The following is a 24,015-nucleotide window of genomic DNA, read 5'->3' as shown; positions in this document are numbered from 1 at the left end:
TTGTGCCATATTCTTTAATAGAATGGTTCTCTCTGGGATGTTCAAGATTTGAGATATTTTTTAGAACCACATGCTGATTGATACCTTTCCAGAACTTTGTCCCAGACTTGTTTTTCATGATTCTGTTTGTTTAGGTATGTTTTCTAACAAATACAGGGGTCTTTCAGGATTTGATATACATGTACTGAAATTATGTGACACTTTAATTGCACACAGATGAACTCCCTGCAACTAATTATATGTACATCAGTGGCGAACCGTTACTATTAGAGCTGGGACTAAAGCTCAGCCAAAGCTTAGCCAGACACGTCAAAAAAACAACAGGGCAAAGGATTTAGCAAGGGATGAGCAGCAGGCTGCCAGGTAGCTCTGTTGTGTGTAGCTGTCGATGTTGATTTTAAAAGTAACTAAGTAAATTACATAGGGAAATGAATACTTAAGTCTCAGTGAAAAAATATTGCAGCAAGCGTGTGTGGAAGAAGAGTCTGGAGACAGAAATCTTAGTTTCTTGGTCGTTCGCCTGTGCTACATGCTCTTGATAGCACTGGCTTGACTGCTTCATTAGCATTCGCTAACACTACTGATGAACGCTACACCGGCTGGAAGGTGACTTCACTGCCGCACTGATGGTGCCGACTCGCGGTTAAGCTCGCGTTGGCCTACAAGAAGGCCTAGGGCCATGAATTTTTAGTCCCTCCCACTATAAATCAAAATCTGATTGGTTAATTCATCTGTGACTTCCTACATAAATACACTGCCATGGCCTTCTGTCCCAGTAATGAAGTCCTAACCAATGAGTGAGCCAGCGCTAAACTCTTCTCAGCCTAGAGACAACAAACAAAAAAATCTCATTAGATAACTCTAGTTTAATGTTTTCAGGACAGTAACCCTTTCATTTTGGAAGCACATTTGATAGAAAATGAGGCCAAATTAGAATTATAAGAGAATAATTATAATGAAATTATGAAAAAATGAAAGAAATTAAATATAACATTTGAAATGCTGATATGTTTGAGCCTTCTCTGAAGGCCTAGAAGGCCCTGACGATTCCCCTCAGATATGGACAGATTATAACATGACAACAATATGGAAATGTTTAAGGGATGAATATTTATGCAAGCACTGGTGTTTCCAAAATTGACATAACAGTGGTAATGCCCACTGGAAAAAGTGGTGACTGAAGGAGAAAAGAGACTATGGCTAACAACCATATTATACTTTTACATAGTGATTTAGTTGTTTTTGTTGTTGTTGCTGCCAAATCAAAATCTCGACTCCCACCTGCAGAGACACCTGACTGGAGCTTTAAACTGAAACCTGCCTCACTTCGAAATGAGATAGAAATGGAGAAGCTTTATGAGCTGCAATAATTCAGATGTTATATAAAAACGAGAGCACAGCTCTGTTTCGGGCCGCATAACAAGCAACACGATTCCTCTCACCATGGAGAGCCCCGCCATCCTCATTAACTACCCTGCCGATCCCAAAAAAACCCTGTCTCTGCTGGGGAAGGAAATGATCAAGGACAGGTAAGCTTACGCCCCACAGCTACCCCCTGCCTGCCTCCTCCAAATCGGAGAAAGGTGTCTCACAGCATCTAAGAGCATCTTGCAGCGACAAGGAAGAATGTTATTAAGCTCACATCATTCCAATTGTTGCATTCTTATTGACGTCTTGAATAAACGGTCTGGGTTGGAAGCACGCGTAGTTATCTGGGGCCGTGTTTGTTGAAACTGGAAAGGGATAGATGGGATAGATCACCCAAATGCCATCTGTTTTTTCCTCTCCAGGCATTGGCACACAGCTCCAAACATCTGGCCACTCGCAGGATGGCGTTGGCAGCCTTGGCCATCGCACACCCGAGGCCATGTCCCTGTCTGTTGGGTCTCAAGTCTGCAATAACTTCCCCCGCATGGGCCAACCTGGCAAATCAAGGGGATGAAGATGCAGAGCTAGATTCAAATTAATATTTCCTCTAGCTCCTTTGATTCACATATGGCAGACTGTTGTTATCACTTCAGTTCTTGCAAGACAGGAAAATGGCTTCTTTCTCCATGTACCAATTGTAACATCATTTACACCCTTGTATTAATAAACCACCCTGATTCTAAAGATAACCTTTTCTTCCCATGTATTATGTGTACGTTTATGGGTGGCTGGGTGTATATGAGGTATTCATGGGTGTGTGTGTGTGTGTGTGTGTGTGTGTGTGTGTGTGTGTGTGTGAGACCAGGCTAAAGGTTAGAGGCTTGTCTTCCCCCAGGCAGTCTGCAGGGTCTTGCAGAAGTAGGGCAAAGCTACAGAGTCCTGTTAAAGGTCAGCTTGTTCAGGCTCCCCTCTGAAAGGTCACAGCAGTGTCCAGGATTTAAGGTGCAGGCAGGCAGCTATCTTTCTCTCTCTCTCACACACACACACACACACACACACACAGCCCATGCTTTGCAGCTTCTTAAAGGAATAGTCCAACATTTTTCAGCATAATCTGAATTGATAGTATTTATAGCATATGCACGATTACCATGGACTAACATTTCCTACATATTTCCATGTATTTAGAAAAGAACAGAAAATCTATTTATTGTTAACACACACATACAGTGGTAATCTCTGGGCAAGTGTTATATTCATCTTTATTCATAAGTCATTCCTGTTATCAGTTATCCAGTTAGTTACGCTTCTCCTAAGGTTTCATAAAATGCATGCATGATCAGACCCACAATACTACATTAGCAATGCTTGACCTCAAGTTCTTTCTATCTATCTATTCCCATGAAAGGCTGAATCCAGATTTAGAGCTTAAGTTACTAAATGCTTAATTTCTATGAAATTGTTATGTTTTGCATAAGTGTTGAGTGACTGCTGCAACAGCTGTCCTTGGGTTCCTATTAAAAGCGAATTTTGGGTCAACAGGTTTTATGTTTTACCTTCTTTTTTACATTTAGTACAGAGAAATGTGTCAAAATTCTTGTCTGAAGTAATCAAACATAGGGTACATGCATTATATGTACAGTGGTGCTTGAAAGTTTGTGAACCCTATAGAATTTTCTATATTTCTGCATAATAAATATGACCTAAAACATCATCAGATTTTCACACAAGTCCTAAAAGTAGATAAAGAGAACCCAGTTAAACAAATGAGACAAAAATATTATACTTGCTCATTTATTTATTGAAGAAAAGGATCCAATATTACATATCTGTGAGTGGCAAAAGTATGTAAACCTTTGCTTTCAGTATCTGGTGTGACCCCCTTGTGCAGCAATAACTGCAACTAAACGTTTCCAGTAACTATTGATCAGTCCTGTACACCGGCTTGGAGGAATTTTAACCCATTCTTCCGTACAGAACAGCTTCAGCTCTGGGATGTTGGTGGGTTTCCTCACATGAACTGCTCGCTTCAGGTCCTTCCACAACATTTCGATTGGATTAAGGTCAGGACTTTGACTTGGCCATTCCAAAACATGAACTTTATTCTTCTTTAACCATTCTTTGGTAGAATGACTTGTGTGCTTAGGGTCGTTGTCTTGCTGCATGACCCACCTTCTCTTGAGATTCAGTTCATGGACAGATGTCCTGACATTTTCCTTTAGAATTCGCTGGTATAATTCAGAATTCATTGTTCCATCAATGATGGCAAGCCGTCCTGGCCCAGATGCAGCAAAACAGGCCCAAACCATGATACTACCACCACCATGTTTCACAGGTGGGATAAGGTTCTTATGCTGGAATGCAGTGTTTTCCTTTCTCCAAACATAACGCTTCTCATTTAAACCAAAAAGTTCCATTTTGGTCTCATCTCTCCACAGAACCTTTTTCCAGTAGCCTTCTGGCTTGTCCACGTGATCTTTAGGAAACAGCAGATGAGCAGCAATGTTCTTTTTGGACAACAGTGGCTTTCTCCTTGCAACCTTGCCATGCACACCATTGTTGTTCAGTGTTCTCCTGATGGTGGACTCATGAACATTAACATTAGCCAATGTGAGAGAGGCCATCAGTTGCTTAGAAATTACCCTGGGGTCCTTTGTGACCTCGCTGACTATTACATGCCTTGCTCTTGGAGTGATCTTTGTTGGTCAACCACTTCTGGGGAGGGTAACAATGGTCTTGAATTTCCTCCATTTTTTTTACACAATCTGTCTGACTGTGGATTGGTGGAGTCCAAACTCTTCAGAGATGGTTTTGTAACCTTTTCCAGCCTGATGAGTATCAACAATGCTTTTTCTGAGGTCCTCAGAAATCTCCTTTGTTCATGCCATGATACACTTCCACAAACATGTGTTGTGAAGATCAGACTTTGATAGATCCCTGTTCTTTAAATAAAACAGGGTGCCCACTCACACCTGATTGTCATCCCATTGATTGAAAACACCTGACTCTAATTTCACCTTCAAATTAACTGCTAATCCTGGAGGCTCACATACTTTTGCCACTCACAGATATGTAATATTGGACCATTTTCCTCAATAAATAAATGACCAAGTATAATATTTTTGTCTCATTTGTTTAACTGGGTTCTCTTTATCTACTTTTAGGACTTGTATGAAAATCTGATGATGTTTTAGGTCATATTTATGCAGAAATATAGAAAATTCTTAAGGGTTCACAAACTTTCAAGCACCACTGTATAGCCTTGGTTGAGAAATATTGGTCTATTAATTTGAATAACTATAACTGTATAAATGCAGCAAGCAAATAGTGTGGTTTATAAAAGTACAATGTGTGCTGTTGCCATCGGACGAGTGAAATCTTAAGTTTTAAAGATGTGGGAATCGATATCAAAGATTCTCAGTAATCATTTATGATAGGATCAAAATTTTGAGACAGACTGTGAAGGTGAAAAGTGGGAACGATGCCTCCACCGTATGAAGGTGTTGAAATAAAATATACATTACAGTAAATGTAAAAACATATTGTTCCCTATTGGCGTTTCTTTGGTTTTCAACTTTTTCTCCTTCACTTTTTCTCCTCCCTGCCTGTCTCTGTCTCTCTCTCCCACTGTGAGACAGTTGTTGAGGATGTAGGAGAGAAGGGAGCTAATTTTACACATGGAGTTGAGAGACAGAGAGGATGAGATAGTAAGAGGGAGATAGGGAACAGAAATGAGCTGATTGACAGTGAGGGATAGAGTGAGAGGAGGGATGGAGAGTGAGAGAGACACCGATGGAGAGGGGTTATGGCCCACCTCAGACAGCACCGATCCCTAGGGAGGCCTGTCTCAATCAGCCGGGCATGGCTAGAAGGAAGGGCGGAAGAACTTACTTCACTGCTCAATTAAGCAAACACTGGAATATGCCAGTTCTAATCAAATCACCACAATACGCCGAGTCTCCCAGGAGCAGCACTGCAGCAGGGACAGAAGGGCGACAAAACTCATGCAAATTCTACCATCACTCTTCAAACACTATATATGTGCACATGTGGGGAGAAAATAGAAGTGCGAATGTCAGTCACCCAGATAATACAAAAAGGGCATCCATTTTCTCCAACATGGGCTTTAACCCAAGCTTTTGTTTGGTTCACCTCCTGGGGGAGTGGAAATAGAGTCCAGGCCAGAGCTTTTTTGATTCTGTGCTTTTGAACAATGTCACAATAATAGACACAGGCAAATTAGAAGTAAGCTTAATGTGGTATATTAAGCCCACGATCATGCCTGGACCACAAAGCGTGACCTTAATGCCCTGGTGTTCGTCAGCCCATTATTTCATCTCTTGAGTAACCCTCTGTGATGTTTAATTGCTTTTCTCCAGCAGCTCAAGGCAACAGTCGAGTAAAATTCTACTTCATTACAACAGCCGTGCTCTGCGCTGATTGCTCTAGGCATTGCCAGAGCAAGTCAAGATCAGTCGTCCATTCAAGGCATTTAAATGATGATGTGTAGGAACACAAAGTAAGGAGCAATAATGAGGTTTTCTCTTGTCTTCATGGGTGACTTGAATATTCAGAACTGGTGACTTCAGTTTTAAAAGTTATTTTAGTATTTAGGCATATTTAAAATCGGGTTATGCAAGTACTTCTTTCATGGCAAAGACAAAGTTATAAGTGCACAGCATTCTGTCTTCTCCCAGATGCCACATGCTGACTGCAGTACCAATCATATGTCTGAATACACTGATCCATCGATGGGGTAATGTCTTAGAATAAAATATTGACCAAAAATTTTCATATCACAGATTTTAGATTCTTCAGAGTTAACCTTGTTGAGAGCTTTGCACATTTTGGAAGTCTTTCCACCAGTAATGAGAGAGAGAGAGAGAGAGAGAGAGAGAGAGAGAGAGATGTGGGATAAAGTTATGAGTGGAGAGTAGTAGAGGAAAAAGGGGGAGAGTAACAGGGTGGGAGGGAAGAACAGCGAGAGAAAGGGTGGGAGGAACGGAAGAAGGAAGAGACACTTGCTGGCAGGCAATGCTTCACGCAAAACCCTTATGAATAATGCATGTTCCCTACCTAGACTAACATAGATACATCTCTCCCTCACTTTTTCTCCTTTTCCTCCTTCCATTTTTAACTCCCACTGTTTCTGTGGAAGAGTTTAATCAGCACTGGAAATGACACATCCTCCTTAGAGGGACTTAACGCCACTCTTCACTATAAGGCTCATTAAGTCAAGCTCGACACTGGTGTCAACATAGGTGAAAATGGCTCTTACGTGTGCTGTGTGGTTCATTAGCCGCGTTTTCCAATCAAAAGCAATGTCTGGTGTTAATATGTCACCAAACTTGCATGAATCTATTTTTAAGGGAGAAAGGAGGCTGTTTTAAATGCCCATTATTTCATTTGGACAAATTATATAACAGCCAGTGCATGACACAAAATATGACAGATGGCCCCTGAAGTGTAGGACAGTCAGCCAGGCTTTTTTCCACACAGACACGTCACCCTAAAACCATCAGATTCTACAACGCTCAGTTATAGTATGAAATTGTTTTGGATCCAGATATCATTGCAGGAGCCAGAGGGCTGGAATTAATGCAAATCATTCAAAAACCCTTATTCATACTTCTTGAGGAAAAATAACTCAGGACAAAAATAGTCACAAAATTAGCCACTTTGAGTTTCAGGTTTTCATTTTTTTTCCCCAGCCTTCTCAATGTTGAGACAATTTTTCATACAGTGTGTAGAGCCATAAGAAGGCAATGGCAGTGGTTTAATACATATACTTTTTCACTAACGAGAAGTCCATCGAATTAAGTCCATGGAATACTGGCTAGTATATGCAATATGCATACTTACAGGACATGAAAATTAATGATGTTTTAGCGCTGACCAATATCCATCCATCCATCATCTATACCAGTGAGCTGGAGCCAATCTCAGCTGACTGAAGGCAAGAGATTGCCAATCAATCACAGGGCTAACACAGAGATGAACAATTATTCACTAACATTCACACCAAGGGGCAATTTAGGTGGGGTTTACATTAGACCGTATCAGCGGATCATCAGATTAACGTTTTTAAAACGATTAGCGTGCACACAGCAACGCCAATACACGATTCGCGTGCACACAGCAACGCCAATACACGGATACGCTCGGCTCCGCAGGCATCCTGCGCTCCAAATCACTCCGCCCTGAACAGCGAGTGCCCTCTGGAGGGTGCGCACTCCGGCCCTGCGCAGCTCACAGAGCGCGCGAGTGAAGTGCACGAGCAGTGATTTGGGACTGAGCCGCTGTGTGTGTGATCCTAGTGCATATCGGGCATGCGCGTCACTTACCACTTGCAAGTGGAAGGATGGCAAGCCTAAAGACAATCATAACTACACAATGGGCAGTATTTGCATCAGTATTTGCAGTATTTTCATACTTTTATACTCTTTAATGAAAGGTGATACAAGGCGGAAGTCTGCGCCGTTTTTCAGCAGTCGCGTCACATGACCAACGCCAGCGAATCAGGAAGGTGGATGTCACAGTGACGTTGTCCAATGAGACGCCAGCTAGAGCTCAGCACAGCGTATTCGCGTATTCTCAATGTTTACACAGCACCGGAGCTGATACGATCTAGATTGAATACGTGGACGCTGGTGGATTCCCGTTTCCCCGCTTTTTCAGGGGGGTTAATGTAAACGGACAGTGCATCCGCGAAGAAAACGAGACAGATACGGTCTAGTGTAAACGTAGCCTCAGGTCACCGACCCCCCCACAGGGGACTTTTAGGACTGTTAGTAAACACACATCTAAAGCTCCTCGAGTTTTTGGGCTAGAAACATTCAAGTAACACTACTAGAAACCTTGAATCTTCTAGTTTTCAAATATATATTTAAAATAAACTTTATCACTTTGTAAAGAGAATAAAAACAAATCTTATGAATTTCAGTACTTCAGCCAGCTGCAGCCTCTTAACAACACACCCATCGGCTATTCACATGTTAAGTGCATGGAACATCAGTGTCGTCATTCGCTCATTGTGTAGCAAGGGGAGGTGAGAACACGCCCCATTTCACTGGTATAAACAAGTGCACATGTTCATTTGTTTCCATACCAACTGAGAAACTTTGAGGCCCCAAAGGCTCCTCTGAAGAAAGCTGGCAAGGCTCGCAAGCCAGTTTGTGGGATTGAGCTGAACACAAATGGGAATGCTGTGGGGGAAACCGGAGCACCCGGAGACAACCCACGTGGACACGGGGAGAACATGCAAACTCCACACTGAAAGGCCCTCGCCGGCCACGGGGCTCGAACCCGGACCTTCTTGCTGTGAGGCGACAGCGCTAACCACTACACCACCATGCCACCCCCAGGGCCTATATTATTGCACATAATAATTGCATCGATGAGAGATGGCAGAGGTAGTAGTGGTGAAGTAGTGCAAATATAACGACAAACAGGTTATTGGTGCTACGTTACAAGTTGTGGGTGTTATACAGTCTGACAGCAGTAGGTATGAATGACCTGCGGTACCTCTCCTTCTTACACCGTGGGTGTAGCAGTCTACTACTAAAAGAGGTGCTTAAAGCCCCCACAGCCTCATGTAGGGGGTGAGAGGGGTTATCCATGATAGAGGTCAGCCATCCTCCTCTCACCCACCACCTCAGTGGAGTCCAGAGGACAGTCCAAGACTGAGCCAGCCCTTCTGACCCAGCCCACCTTCGCAGACGCTCTGCGCGCACCTCCCAAAAATTGTGACCACCGCAGAAGCCTCACAGACAGCGCCGCAGACAAGAGGGCTCTGATTGGTCCACTCTACCCATTGTACACGCACTTCCGCTTCCCTACTTTCCCGGTTTGTTTTGTTTTCATGACCGGCATTTTTAAAAACACGAGCGAAGATGGAGCAGCATGAAGAGCGGTTGATTGAGGAAGTGAGGAAGTACGTACATCTATACGACTCCAGTTCTAGTCATTATAAAAAAAAAAGTTCTAGTCATTATAAGTAACCGGCGGAGGATAAACACTCCACTAACCACACCCACCAACTACTCCTAGCGACTTCGCGCCCCCTTGCGTTGTGCCGGTGAATAACATTGCGCACGCCTATTACTCCCCGCTCAACAATAAATTACAACTGTCTGCGAAAAGCTATCTGCGAAAGCCTTGTCGCAAGAGCATGCAGAGGCCTTCAGTCTTCTCAAGAGGTGGAGACGACTTTGGCCCTTCTTGTACAGGACATCCGTGTTGTTAGTCCAGCCCAGTTTGTTGTTGAGGTGAACACCCAGGTATTTGTACTCCTCCACGATCTCAATGTCCAAACCCTGGATGTTCACCGGTGCAATTTGAGGAACCGTCCTTCTGAAATCGATCACCACCTCCTTTGTCTTGCTGGCGTTATGATGCTTGGCATCCAGATGAGGACTGCGATGAGGACTGACAGCAGAGAGCCACAATCCAGGGATGATCATTAGCTATTGAACATTTTATTGAATATCTTACAGTTGAAGAGGGCATATTTATTATAAGATTTAGAAGAAGCCAGAATATTTAATCTGTGACTGTGATAGCTTTGGCTTTTAGGGCTTCTTTTCTTTGCAGTAACTTTCCAAGCAGAGAGGTGTGGGGGCAGGGAGGTACAGGGGCCAGGGCCAGGGTCTTTGTCTTTGACAAATGGACTATTGACAGTGATGGGGGAAGGGGGGATTATAGGTGAATTACACCTACCTCATCAATATTCATTTGAAAGGGCAACTGGCTTTGGAGAAAACACAGGTAGTCTGAAGTTTCTACAATTAGTATTGAAACTACATAACATTTCTGAATGCTGTTCTTACTTTTATGTAGCCAACACTTATGTTTACAAGGTTCAGACTTCAAAAGTCTTGTGCAGATATATTTATAGTGTGGCTTTTTTTTTACAAGGTTTGAAGACTCTGAAAATAGTTTTTTGTAAGGTTGTGTTTGCACTTAATTTAAATAAAAACAAATTTCATTACATTCACTTTACTCTCATATTATTATTGCTGAGGGTGTCCAGAATATAACCATGTGTGTCACTTTTGCATGGATGTTTTTAGTTAGATGAAGTACTTAAAAATGTCAAGGTTTAGCAGTGTCTGACAGGCCCAGGACCTCAGAGTGCACCCTGTTTTGTCTCGATTTTTTTTCGAGTATTTTTCAGTAATATGGTAAGATTCATATCTTAATAAAGAAAAAAAAGTCCAGTTTAGTCCATGTAAACTTACAGCTCAAATTTGGCACACTAAACAGATACAGATAATGGCATTAAGTTACAGCCCTACATTAAAAACTTTACAGATTAATGTTGGAATGCACTGTAACACAAGTTCTAGTATAAAATTCATATGAGTCAGTTAAAGGTCATAACAGCAGTCATGTTTTGATTTTTTATTTTTGTTTTAAGGGCAGATACACTTCCTGGTCAAAAAAAGTCACCATTTGGATTTAAATAAGCAAATACTTAAAGGTCCCGTGGCATGAAATTTTCACTTTCTGAGGTTTTTTAACGTTAAAATGAGTTCCTCTGACCTTCTTAAGTCACCCCAGTGGCTAGAAATTTCATAATGTGTAAACCAAACTATGCCCAACATTTGAGAATGGCGCGTTGATAAGCTCTTCCCTTTACTACGTCAGCAAGGGAGATGATCCCCACGCCCCCCCCCCCCCGGATTCCCACCCACTGTATGGATTGCCTGCCCAGTTGTAGTGAGGAGACCATAGAGGACACAATAACATGGCATCACCTAAGCGAGCGAAACATGGAAATTGCGCTGTACATGGATGTGACAACACAGAAAAGAGTCTGTTTTTACTGCCGATGGGAGAGCCCCTGAAGACGCAGTGGCTTAATTTTATTTACTTCAATAATACGCCGTCGAGTCTACCTAAGACGGTGTATGTTTGTCGGAAGCATTTTCCTGAGGAATGTTTCCACAACTTGGGACAGTACAGGGCAGGTTTTGCACATCAACTGTCACTGAAGCCTGGGTCCGTACTAAGCATCCCTGCCGCATCAGCCACAAACACCGAACAAGTAAGTGTATAACTGTTAAGTCGTTTTGCCGTGTTTTAAAATCGGTGCGTTTGCAATGGCTACATTAGCTGTGCAGCTAACCACTTCCTGCAGTTAGCCAGGTACTCTGCGCTACCTCTGTTATAATAGCCAATCAAAACAGTTTTTACAAAGACACCCACATTCTTTTTTTTAAGTCACTCGTTCATTTTATTTGTTTGTTTGTTCAGTAAAAACCCAAACATTTGTTGAATTTATTTTATTTCCTCGCGTCGCACCTTAATGACATCAGCGCGCGATATTTTTCCCTGATTCTGGGCCGGGGTGTCATGAGTGGCAGAGCAGCTCCATCGCTGCGATCCATTGAAAGTCAGCCCTAGATCCAATCTTTTGTCGGGAGCCGAGGTCGCGCGGGCGGCCCTCCAGCGGCACCGGCCGCCCGTGGAGGCAGCGGTTCTCCCAGGGGCGAGTTGGGGGGAGGAAACGGCAAAGTCCCCACTCCTCCATGGTAAAACTGCTCAGTTTTACCATGGGCCTCAGGCTGAAAAAAAAACGACAAAGTCCCAGTTTTACCATGGGCTCGAGTTGTACCATTTTTTTAGACAGGGCGGACGGACCAGGGCATTCGCCCGCCTGGCCGTGCCCGACGAGGAGCGCTCTCGGCCGGCTTGGGAGGCAGACGGCAGCCCCTCCCCCTCCCCCCATGGCACGCCCCCACCCTCTACCCTTCCCCGCCTCCATGCTTCTCATTAGCAAAACGACGCACTGGGAAAAGGGCTGAAATGGGGCTTTCTTCCAGGAGGCTATATCTACGTTCCGAGGGTTCATTTCGAGAAAGGCTGCGGATATAACATCCGGAAGCCTCCACGAGCCCGTTTAAAGCATCAACAAACCACCATGCCATGGGTCCTTTAAAAGATTTTGACTGAATAATTACTGCTGTGATTAATGTTACAGCTGGCAACAATCCTCTGAACCCTAACTGATGCAGTGAGTAGCTTCTCATTTCTGAAACAGCCATGTCAGAAGATGTATCCTGTGGTCATGGAAAAGATGTGACTGTAGCCCTTTTTACACAGGTATCCATCCATCCATCCATTACCTGTAGCCACTTATCCTGTAGCCCTAGCTATGTAATAGATGAGGGTCGCAGGCAAGCTGGAGTCTATCCCAGCTGACTATGGGCGAGAGGCGGGGTACACCCTGGACAAGTCGCCAGGTTATCGCAGGGCTGACAACACAGGTCCCTCCCATGCCAGGATCTGCTCTTCCCAGGCACTCTCCTGTCCCAGTACTACCCAGCTCTTTGATTCACATGGGTGTGGCACCGATCTCCATAGCCCTCGGCCTCTCATCTATTACATAGCTAGGGCTACAGTTGGGGGGCTGGTCCTCTGGTAACCGCGAGAGTTTGACTCCCTACTCACATCTTTATTGCAGCATGCCTTGCCAGATGGCAGGAGGTACCATTTTTATGATGGTCTTTGGTATGACCCAACCATGAGTAGAACTCGCGATCTCCCAGTTGAGTAGCAGACACGCTAACCACTTGGCCAACTTGTGGTATTCCACAAGATTGGCACATCAATATTTTAGCTTTGGCTGTTTACACTGATACAAATAAAGCCGTGCCAGTGTGTGTGTGTTTACATTGTGAACTGGCATTCTGCAACCAGGTAGCAACAGGAGCAATAGGAATAACAATAAGCAATAAATCGCATGTCCATGCCCCATGCAAGACTCCTCTGCTGGAAAAGTATTGACAAATCAGAGCATTTTTGGAACAATATACTCTGGTAAGAAGAACTGAAAAATAGAACTCTTTTGCAATAATTTGGCTCAGCATGTTTGCTGTTTTTGTGAGCATTATTGCAAGAAGACCATACACACAGTGTACCAGGGCATACTAAAAGACAATTTAATCTTATCACAGAAGAAACTGAATCTGGGGAGAAGAATTGAAATAGATGTTTGAAGCAAGACAATGATCTCAAACATACAGCCAAAATAACTCAAGAAGGCCTCTCATGGCCTAGCAAGCTCCTGACATGAATCCAATTGAAAATTTATGGATTTTTAGAATTTAAATCCATCAGATGGACCCATATAATCTCAGAGAAACTGGAGACAATATGCCAAAGGGAATGGACCATATTCGATCCACAATACTGCAGAAAAGCTAATTACTTCTTACCATAGACATCTCAAAACTGGATTTGCCAACAACAGCTTTGCAAGAAAGTACTAATGTTAGTTTGTAGTGTCTGAATACTTTTTCCCGATCAATTTTTTTAAAACATATCTTTGTTTACATGCATAGTTTTTTTTGTTCTGTGTAAACTAAGTATTGAACTGAAATATATTAAAATAACAAAAAAAAGTGTCTGAATAATTATTTCCCCTCATACTCTACATTTCCCCATGTAGTATTTGGGTATTTTACTTGAGATTATTTACTGGGGAAAAAAACAGAAATATTTACTATGTATCCTAAAGATACCACGAGCTGGCCTAGTGGTTAGCGTATTTGCCTCTCGACTGGGAGATCACGAGTTCTCCTTCCGGTCGGGTCATACCAAAGACCATCATAAAAATAGTATCTACTGTCTTCTGGCAAGGCACACTGCAATACAGATGCAAGTAGGGAGTCAAACTCTTGCAGTTACCAGTGGACTAGGCCCATCCCCACACACTGTAACCCTAGCTACATAACAGGCGAGAGGCCAAGGGTTATAGAAATGGGCATAGGCGTCGCCACCATTGAATGTGAAGGGGACGTGTCCCCCTCACATTTCATAATTCTTCGTTTGGACCCTCCCACATTTAACATAAAATATTAGGTCACCCAGCGCCGTTTCTATTGCTTTGTGAAAGAATCCATTCCACTTGATCAATAAGAGAATACACATACCACTGAAAATCCACTCCGGGTTTTCCGGGCGTTATCTACAACAACTCACCGCGCACGAGTGAATCTTAGCGCGAGCAGAGACATTTTGGTGCACCTGCTCGAAAGTGGAGGAGGTGACGTCAGCCCCATTGCCACCTCACAATGTCTAGCTTTTGCTAAAACCTTATTCTTTTGTTATATGCCCTCAAAATTAACCCTAGGTCACATTAAATTAATGTTCAACTAAACAATGAAATAAGCTTAGCCTAATAGGGTATTCTTAGTTGACGATGAATTGTTTGTAATATTTGCTCCCTCCCCAGACACAATGGACATAAGGACATTCTTTACAAAGAAGCAGAAAGTCAGTCAAAATTTCCCCACAGGACAGGGTTTTTTGTCCCAGTGGAAATGTTAGTGCAGTTAGCTGGCTAGTCAATGTCAGGAGATGTATCAGCTAGCTTAATGTTAGCTATCATTTAATTAAAACCCAGTAGGCCTGCCTTATTGTAATGCCAAGAATGAGGTCAAGTCTGCTCTGATGATATTTATTGATTTCCTGTTGTGATTTGAAGGACTTATTTTGTCTGGTCTTTGCCAGTTTTCTGGAAAGTAAGATGGGAAATCAGTGTATGGGGAAGGAATAGTAGAAAGGAAAGCAATGGAGAGAGATGGATGTTATTCCAGGTGGATTGTGAAGAAAAGGGGGATAAAAGTTATGAAGTGGTAGAAATTGTGGTGGCACCAATGTAAGGAGGAGTTATATCTATAAATCTATTTGTTATACTAATCTGTGAATGTTACTGTAGTACCACCATTGCATGTAGGTTGACAAAACTGCACTTGTTCTTTGTATGAAGTTCTCTTTTATGTGTCATTGCTTGACACAGTGTGATTTTGTGTTATGAAGACTGCATGATGCCGTGTCATTTTTGTTATGAGTATCACTAAATCGGACAAAAGTAAAATGCACCCACTAAAGTCACTATTGGTGGTGAACAAAATTGCACCTGTTCATTGTGTGAAGTTATTTTTTAAGTGTCACCGTTGCTTGACACAGTGTGATTTTGTGTTATGAAGTTTGCATGATGCCACGTCATGCCTGTTCATTGTGTGAAATTTCTTATTTTTAAACATACAGTTGAGTGTCACTATTGCTTGGCACAGTGGCATGTTGTGTTACATCTAAAACGAAATAAAAAAGAAAACACAAAATAAAAAGTAAAATGCACCCATAAAGTCATTGTTGGTGATAAATTGTCACATTCTTCTCATTATCTTAGGCATAGCAGTGGGTTTAAAAACAGGCTGATGAATATATGGACTAGTTGAATGAGGACTTATTGTTGAGTCTCTAAAATAGTCATTGAATTAAGTGACTTTTGTAGATAAAATTAGGTGTTTAACAACCTGTTAAAAATACACCAGAATGCAGGAAATGGCATCTAATTAATTAAACATTTTCTGGAGGAGGACCCCCAGACCCCCTGCCAGTGTGTTCCCCCACATTAAAAATGCTTCTGACGCCCCTGGAAATGGGAATCAGTGCTGCGCCCATGCATTTCAAGAGCTGGTTAGTACTGGGACAGGAGACTGCCTGGGAAGACCAGATCCAGGCACGGGAGGGACTTGGATTTGATTTGACCCTAAAGCTAATTTCTACTTGCTAGCTCAGTCCCTCTTGATCACAAAATATCCACTAAACTGTGTGATAGTGAATCTATTCTAAATGTTACTCTAATGTGAGGCGTTTGTTACCCTTTTGGCCATGTTGCTAATAACGATACTGTTGACTCCTGTACGTATTCATACAATTATGAAAGAATAAGGAATATGCTATGGTACTGATATGGTACTGATACAGTAGGGCTTACATTTGGAAGTGTACAGATATGCCTGTAAGCAGAATACAAGTATGCCATAGTCAAAGTTTGTTGCCATGGTGACCGTGTTATTGTACTGTAGCTCTTGTATTGTTTATTTAATATAGAGAAGAAGAGAGACCTACTGAAGTTATGGGAAAAGATCTTCACCTTTATGACTGGGTTTTACCGAATGCACTGCACTTCAAGCAAAAAATAATCAATTTATTTTTGCACTTACCTTTTGTACTTGAACAGAGAGGAACTGTTTAGATTTGTATGACCTGTGTAACCATGAAATGCCCTGTCCCCATGTGGAAGAACAGGACTGAGCTTATTAGGCTGAACCAGGCAAGGAGACATGAGCAGGAATGTGCTCGTTCTAATACGTTATTGTTCACATACAGTAGTAGCAGCTTATTCACAGGGACCTGTATAGCAGACTCCACATAATTTAACCCTAACAATACAAACAGAGTCTCAAGTGTCAGCATTTTGTAACAGCCAATAAGGTTTCCACCACAGCTGAGTCTTCAGGACAGGAGACTTTGTACTCTGGATTCTCCAAAGCTGTTTTCTTTTACTTCAAGAATAACATCGAGAGAGAGAGAGAGAGAGAGAGAGAGAGAGAGAGAGAGAGAGTGAGAGAAGAGAAGGAGCAACTGTTTATAGTTGCTATAAGTGATAACAGGAACTACAGTGGTGCTTGAAAGTTTGTGAACCCTTTAGACTTTTCTATATTTCTGCATAAATATGACCTAAAACAGCATCAGATTTTAACACAAGTCCTAAAAGTAGATAAAGAGAACCCAGTTAATCAAATGAGACAACAATATTATACTTGGTCATTTATTTATTGAGGAAAATGATCCAATATTACATATCTGTGAGTGGGAAAAGTATGTGAACCTCCAGGATTAGCAGTTAATTTGAAGGTGAAATTAGAGTCAGGTGTTTTCAATCAATGGGATGACAATCAGGTGTGAGTGGGCATCCTGTTTTATTTAAAGAACAGGGATCTATCAAAGTCTGATCTTCACAACACATGTTTGTGGAAGTGTATCATGGCACGAACAAAGGAGATTTCTGAGGACCTCAGAAAAAGCGTTGTTGATGCTCATCAGGCTGGAAAAGGTTACAAAAGAGTTTGGACTCCACCAATCCACAGTCAGACAATTTGTGTACAAATGGAGGAAATTCAAGACCATTGTTACCCTCCCCAGGAGTGGTCGACCAACAAAGATCACTGCAAGAGCAAGGCATGTAATAGTCGGTGAGGTCACAAAGGACCCCAGGGTAACTTCTAAGCAAATGAAGGCCTCTCTCACATTGGCTAATGTTAATGTTCATGAGTCCACCATCAGGAGAACACTGAACAACAATGGTGTGCATGGCAGGGTTGCAAGGTGAAAGCCACTGCTCTCCAAAAAGAACATTGCTGCTCGTCTGCAGTTTGCTAAAGTTCATGTGGACAAGCCAGAAGGCTATAGACCCTTTTCAGTCACGTGACCTTCGTAAACGCGACCGCCATTTTGGACATGTAGTGGACTTCGGTTTGAATCGGTTTGAATGGGAGGAAGGCGACAAACGAAAAATATAAAAGAAAAAGGAGCGAGATGCAGAAAACACCTTCACTATCCAGCGACGTAGGACATTTACAGGGCGAGCAGAGGGAGAGGTATTTGCAAAAATTGAGGTTAGCAGGCTTAGAGAACAACGTTTACCTGCTTCCACCAGGATTGTTCACTGACGTACGGAAGTACACGAAGCCCTCGTCTTTACCTGACTTGGGCCCACATGATCTGTATACCTATGTCGTTAAAAACCCATCGCCATACACAGGTATTGATCTGAAAGCGTATGAGTTTGGATGCCTACAAATATTTTATGTCAGGCTGGGTAACATGCCTACATCAGTGGGTCGTCCCTGGAGCCGGTGGTCACCATCTTATTACAGCTGTTTGTTCACATTTTCATTTACTTTCGGTCCTCAGGATAAACAAAATGTTATTAAATGCCATTGAAATAACTTCTTAGTCTGTTGAGACATGGCCCGTTATAAATTTGCTGTTACCAGGCACTGACCAAGAACTGTATTATTAGGGTCGGTGTCTGTGTTGTAGCAGTGTACTAGCAGCTAGCTGTTAGCACTAGCTAATGTCAACAACATAGTAGCTAGTATGTTACTGTAGCAATGTTTACGTTCAGTCATTTGGATGACTGTTAAAACCTTTCAGTCTCAAGTTTTTCCTTTACTGTATTTACTAGTTTACTGTAATTATGATCCGGCAGCTATTTACACCGGATCCAGTGTAAATCGCTGCCGGAGCCAACGTCCAAGGTTCCGGAGCGCGCTCCGGTTTGCTCCCCCTCAAATTAAGCCCTGTACAGGTAAATAGCTGCCGGAGCCAACGTCCGAGGTTCCGGAGCGCGCTATTTACCTGTACAGGGCTTAATTTGAGGGGGAGCAAACCGGAGCGCGCTCCGGAACCTCGGACGTTGGCTCCGGCAGCGATTTACACTGGATCCGGTGTAAATAGCTGCCGGATCATAATTACAGTAAACTAGTAAATACAGTAAAGGAAAAACTTGAGACTGAAAGGTTTTAACAGTCATCCAAATGACTGAACGTAAACATTGCTACAGTGACATACTAGCTACTATGTTGTTGACATTAGCTAGTCAACAATAGCTACTACAGAAGAACAAAGGGGTTACAATGGGTTATTTTAACCTATTTGGTTACACACTCGCCGCCACAGAATGTTAACAGCAATGTAATGCCTTTTCTGGCTAATTTTATTCGTCTTACCTCCAACAAAGTGGTCACTACACAAGCGTTGGTATGCCGAGGGCTGCCAATCTTTCCTGTTAATGGCCGCTATCCATCTTCTCCATCGGGATCCGATAAAATGATAAACCTTGCCTTGTTTGTTGATGGTTACTACATCCAGGTGCACAATAATATAGTGGCATGATGGAAGTCTTGCTGAAAGTAAAAACTTTCTTTGCTGCCGTTCCTCAATGTTGGCTGTGGTAAACTACTGGTAGTACATGTCCAAAATGGCGGCCGCGTTTGTCGTGACGTCACGTGAAAAGGGTCTATAGGAAAAATGTTTTGTGGACAGATGAGACAAAAATAGAACTTTTTGGTTTAACTCTTTACCCCTTAATGACAACCTATGACGACCCCGTGTATATCCCATAATGATGACATATGATGCCTTGTCTAAAACCTTGTCTTTAGACTTTTTTTTTCTTGTAAATATGTTCTAAGGGTGAACAGTATATACATATACAAGGGTGGCTGTAGCAACTGCTTTAAGGGGTAAAGAGTTAAATGAGAAGTGTTATGTTTGAAGAAAGGAAAACACTGCATTCCAGCGTAAGAACCTTATCCCATCTGTGAAACATGGTGGTGGTAGTATCACAGTTTGGCCCTGTTTTGCTGCATCTGGACCAGGACGGCTTGCCATCATTGATGGAACAATGAATTCTGAATTATACCAGCGAATTCTAAAGGAAAATGTCAGGACATCTGTCCATGAATTGAATCTCAAGAGAAGGTGGGTCATGCAGCAAGACAACGACCCTAAGCACATAAGTTGTTCTACCAAAGAATGGTTAAAGAAGAATAAAGTTAATGTTTTGGAATGGCCAAGTCAAAGTCCTGACCTTAATCCAGAAAATTCTGAAGGGTTCACAAACTTTCAGGCACCAATGTAACTTGTCTTGTGGCTATTACATAACATTAACTAGAAGGGCATTTGGTAGAGTGTATACCTACACCAAGCCACGTATTATCAACATCAAAATCAAATCACTTGTACCTAGGATAATAATAAAGGTGTTAACCAAATTTCATCAAAATCCATTCACAACTTTTTGAGTTACGTTGGGGAAAGTCAAACAAACGAAAGTGAAACATAACCTCCTGCAACAAAGTTGGTGGAGATAAATATAGCTGCTGTAGAAATGGTAATGGTAAAAATAGCCTCAATGAGGCTGTAGCTCATACCAGCCACTGTTGATGTGTGTGAGTTTGAAATCCGATCAATCCTGTGGGAGGAGTAGCCATCCATCCATCCATCCATCCATCCATTATCTGTAGCCACTTATCCTGTGCAGGGTCGCAGGCAAGCTGGAGCCTATCCCAGCTGACTATGGGCAAGAAGTGGGGTACACCCTGGACAAGTCGCCAGGTCATTGCAGGGCGGGAGGAGCAGTGATTTTTGTGAAATTGCATGTGATCCCTCTGTAGCCTCATCCATACTAGGTGGCACCACCTGGTGAACAACTCTTGTTGGTATATGTCTTTAGCGTCTTCTGGGTGGGTTTCAGTGAAAACGTCCTAGCAGTTTACGAAGAGTAGCATGTAATGTGACAAGTCACCCAAAAATTTCAGACCCCCATCATGTAAAATCATAAATATGACAGGTGGCGCCACCATCTTGACAACTTTTATGCACACCCACCTGGGGAACCTTGTCTGTGAGTTTGATCTAAATCCGATCAATCCTGTAGGAGGAATAGTGATTTTTGCAAATTGTGGATGGATGACGGACGGACGACGGACAGACAATGCGTGATCGCATAAGCTAATCTGGCCTGGCCTATGGCCGGATGAGCTAAAAATCGTGACCTGTTATTCACTAATAAATTAAAAACTGTAAGAATAGGTAAATCTCATCTCATCATCTCTAGCCGCTTTATCCTTCTACAGGGTCGCAGGCAAGCTGGAGCCTATCCCAGCTGACTACGGGCGAAAGGCGGGGTACACCCTGGACAAGTCGCCAGGTCATCACAGGGCTGACACATAGACACCCATTCACACCTACGGTCAATTTAGAGTCACCAGTTAACCTAACCTGCATGTCTTTGGGGGAAACCAGAGCACCCGGAGGAAATCCACGCGGACAACATGCAAACTCCACACAGAAAGGCCCTCGCCGGCCCCGGGGCTCGAACCCAGGACCTTCTTGCTGTGAGGCGACAGCGCTAACCACTACACCACCGTGCCACCCTGCACCACCCTATCACGGATTATTTTCCTTATATCAGCATGCTCAGTTGTGTTTTATTTAGTCCCTCCAGGTTGAAGACTCAAAAGTTTGTCCCCAAAGTCAACTTAAAGCCCAGCAAAACCCAAAAGTTAAACTCCTTTACACTGACAGATAATATCCATACAAGACATGTTCGAGTGTTCACTTGTTCATATTTGTATCTGTATACTGTGTACAGACTTTATTTTAAAAGAAAAACAATGTCCCTGGGTGTTGCCATGTTACTCTCTGAGGGTTTTTTTGTGCCATTAGCTTTCCTTTAAGGATGTTGATGACAGTGTGTCTGTCTCTCTCTCTCTCTCTCTCTCTCATTATCCCCTTCCTCTCATTGTCTCAGTGTGATATCCATCACCCGTCCTGACTGCTTGTTACACACTGGCTGTAGCATAGATGTTGACCTGTGGTATGAGACGCGTCATTGCCACACTATAAATACGCATGGATTATTCATCTATCACTTATTCTCCAGGGTCTCCTTTATATATGCACACATTTTCATTATCTCTCCTCTCTGCATTCCTCTTCAGTGCAAGGTCATTTATTATTGGGTTCTCCAACCCTAGGGTGCCACAGAAGATGTCAGTCTGTGAATAATTTCTTAACTGAACTAAAGCTTTACTCACTTCTCTCGTTAAAACTTGACACCCTGAGTCTCAGGGACTGACCCTGATGGATTGTTTTTATCATTATTTAGTCGCTTCATGGACACCCACTGCGAGCTACTCATTGTGTCTCAATTTCCAAGATTTTTTTTTTTTACTTTCCGTGCTACACTAATGTAGACCAGGCCAAACTACGTACCTTGCTCAAGGGCACTTAGGAGACACTTACTTCCCCACACACAGCCACACTGTGTTCAGTAAGAGACAAAGGCTAATAAAAATAGCTCCACACTTAACTTCCAAGTCTAAAGCCAACTGTTTAGTTCTTTTTGTCACTAGGGAACATGTTGTCATACTTCCTTAGAGGCAGCACAGGTACCGCAACCTAGATTCTTCATGTACCACAATCAAGGTTTCTCTTGTTCCTTACATGCTATACATCAGTAGCACAGATTTCCAAAGGAAAGCAGCATTCTGAACAATTTCCTGAAGAAGTGCATTCTGTGATGCTTCCAAAACACCACTGGGGTTTTATTAAAATCTCCGTACTCTTCATCCTTTATTAAACCTCCTCCATGTTCAGCACTGATACAATGTTGCTCTGATACTCATTCACAGCAAAGCTTTTTTTCCATGAGGTCACTTTGTGCACACACCTGACCACAATCTGCTTTACTCTTTGTGCTTGTCTCCCAGGAGCCCAAAGCCAGTTTCCAATTGTCCAGAATGTGACGGTGACAGAGGGAGGGACGGCCAACCTGACCTGTCGCGTGGATCATAATGACAACACCTCCCTCCAGTGGTCAAACCCAGCACAGCAAACCCTCTTCTTTGGGGATAAGAAAGGTGAGTGAGCCTGACCCAAGGATATTAGGACAGCAGGAATCTTAGTGACTAGTGACTTAACTCTTATGGTGATTCTGTACATAGTAGCTGGTAGATGAAGTGTGTTTTGTGTTCGGATTGTAAAAATACACATTCTTAGTCAAGAAGTTCTAGAAAGGCATGTGACTTCAAATGAGCACCCTGTCAATACAATTATACCCTCTCTTGTTCTGTCACGCCTCTCCTTTTGTCTATCATATCTCTTTGCTGTGCTCTCTCTCTCTCTCTCTCTCTCTCTCTCTTTCCCCTACATAGCAAACTAGGGCAGCAGCATGATTTATGTTGTGGACTGCTAACATATTACATTTGATAAATGATGTAAGATATATCGTGCTCATCCATTAGCTTTTAGAGTATTTACAGGTTTTTGATCTCATCACTCCCTTCAGAGCTTTGACAGGTTTTAAATCAGATCAATGCTTTAAAATGTCTAAACGCCATCTTTAGACCAGTTCCATGCTTTAAAGCAGTGTTTCTTAACCACCGGGTCACAGCCCATTAGTGAGCCGTGCATTTTTTTTTCAAGTTGAAGCTAATTTTTACTCATAGTCATACTCATAATTGCTGGGTTGCATCCAACATTACATCCATCTCATTAAGCTACGATCACACTACAGCTCATGATGCTTTGCAATGGGTTATCGATGAAAATGTGGCGTTTTGGTGACAATGCATGGTGATATACATGTGAGCTAAAAGTTGTGGTCACATAGCAGGTGAACACTTGACTGTCACGCCTTTGCACACTTGAATTTGATGCAGCTCGAGCGGCCGCGCACACTCACAGAGTGCGTTGTGTGCGCGCTTGGGACCCGGTCATTATGGGAAACACCTGATGCTGTTTTGAGCACAATCAGCACACGCTGTTTTCACGGAGGCTTTGCGAAGTATTATCACTATCACTGTCACGTTTGTGTTTAGCCATGTTTATAATACTCTGCTTTATGATTCTGCTTTCTGTTTTGCTTTCGTTTGTGTTTTGTTTTTATAAATATCACACCTGCTAATAAACACTCTTCCTGCACTTAGAGCCGTCTACCGCCGTCTATCTTGTAGTGTCCTGATCCCCAGATCTTTAACCCAGCCGCATATAAAAAGTTGTATGCCTCCATGCTCTTCTAGGTTTTCATCTGTTTGACCATGTAGAATGATGTCTGCAGCACCCCAGGTAGTTTGAGGTGTCAGGGAACTCAACGGATGGATAATTTTCCAACTCACAGGAAAAATCCTTCTTTGTTAACATGGAAGGATCTATCCCATTGAGTGGTTTCTATATCCGCTTCTTTTGAGTGTACTTCTTGGTTTTAATAACTTGCTT

General features: G+C 42.6%; 1 protein-coding gene across 2 annotated transcripts in view; it reads left to right on the top strand.

Annotated features, from left to right (window-relative positions):
* Nucleotides 1–24,015, top strand: part of cadm2a (cell adhesion molecule 2a) — a 901,104-nt gene that overhangs the window by 661,882 nt on the left and 215,207 nt on the right. For both annotated transcript variants that reach the window (XM_060908168.1, XM_060908167.1), the window contains exon 3: nt 22,509–22,658. In XM_060908168.1, coding sequence (XP_060764151.1) covers nt 22,509–22,658 — 150 coding nt within the window. The remainder of the gene's footprint in view (nt 1–22,508; nt 22,659–24,015) is intronic.

Source organism: Neoarius graeffei, chromosome 25 (genome assembly GCF_027579695.1).
Source record: "Neoarius graeffei isolate fNeoGra1 chromosome 25, fNeoGra1.pri, whole genome shotgun sequence".
Taxonomy (NCBI): Eukaryota; Metazoa; Chordata; class Actinopteri; order Siluriformes; family Ariidae; genus Neoarius; species Neoarius graeffei.
Note: the sequence above shows the minus strand (reverse complement) of the source record. Positions and strands in the feature narration are given on the sequence as shown.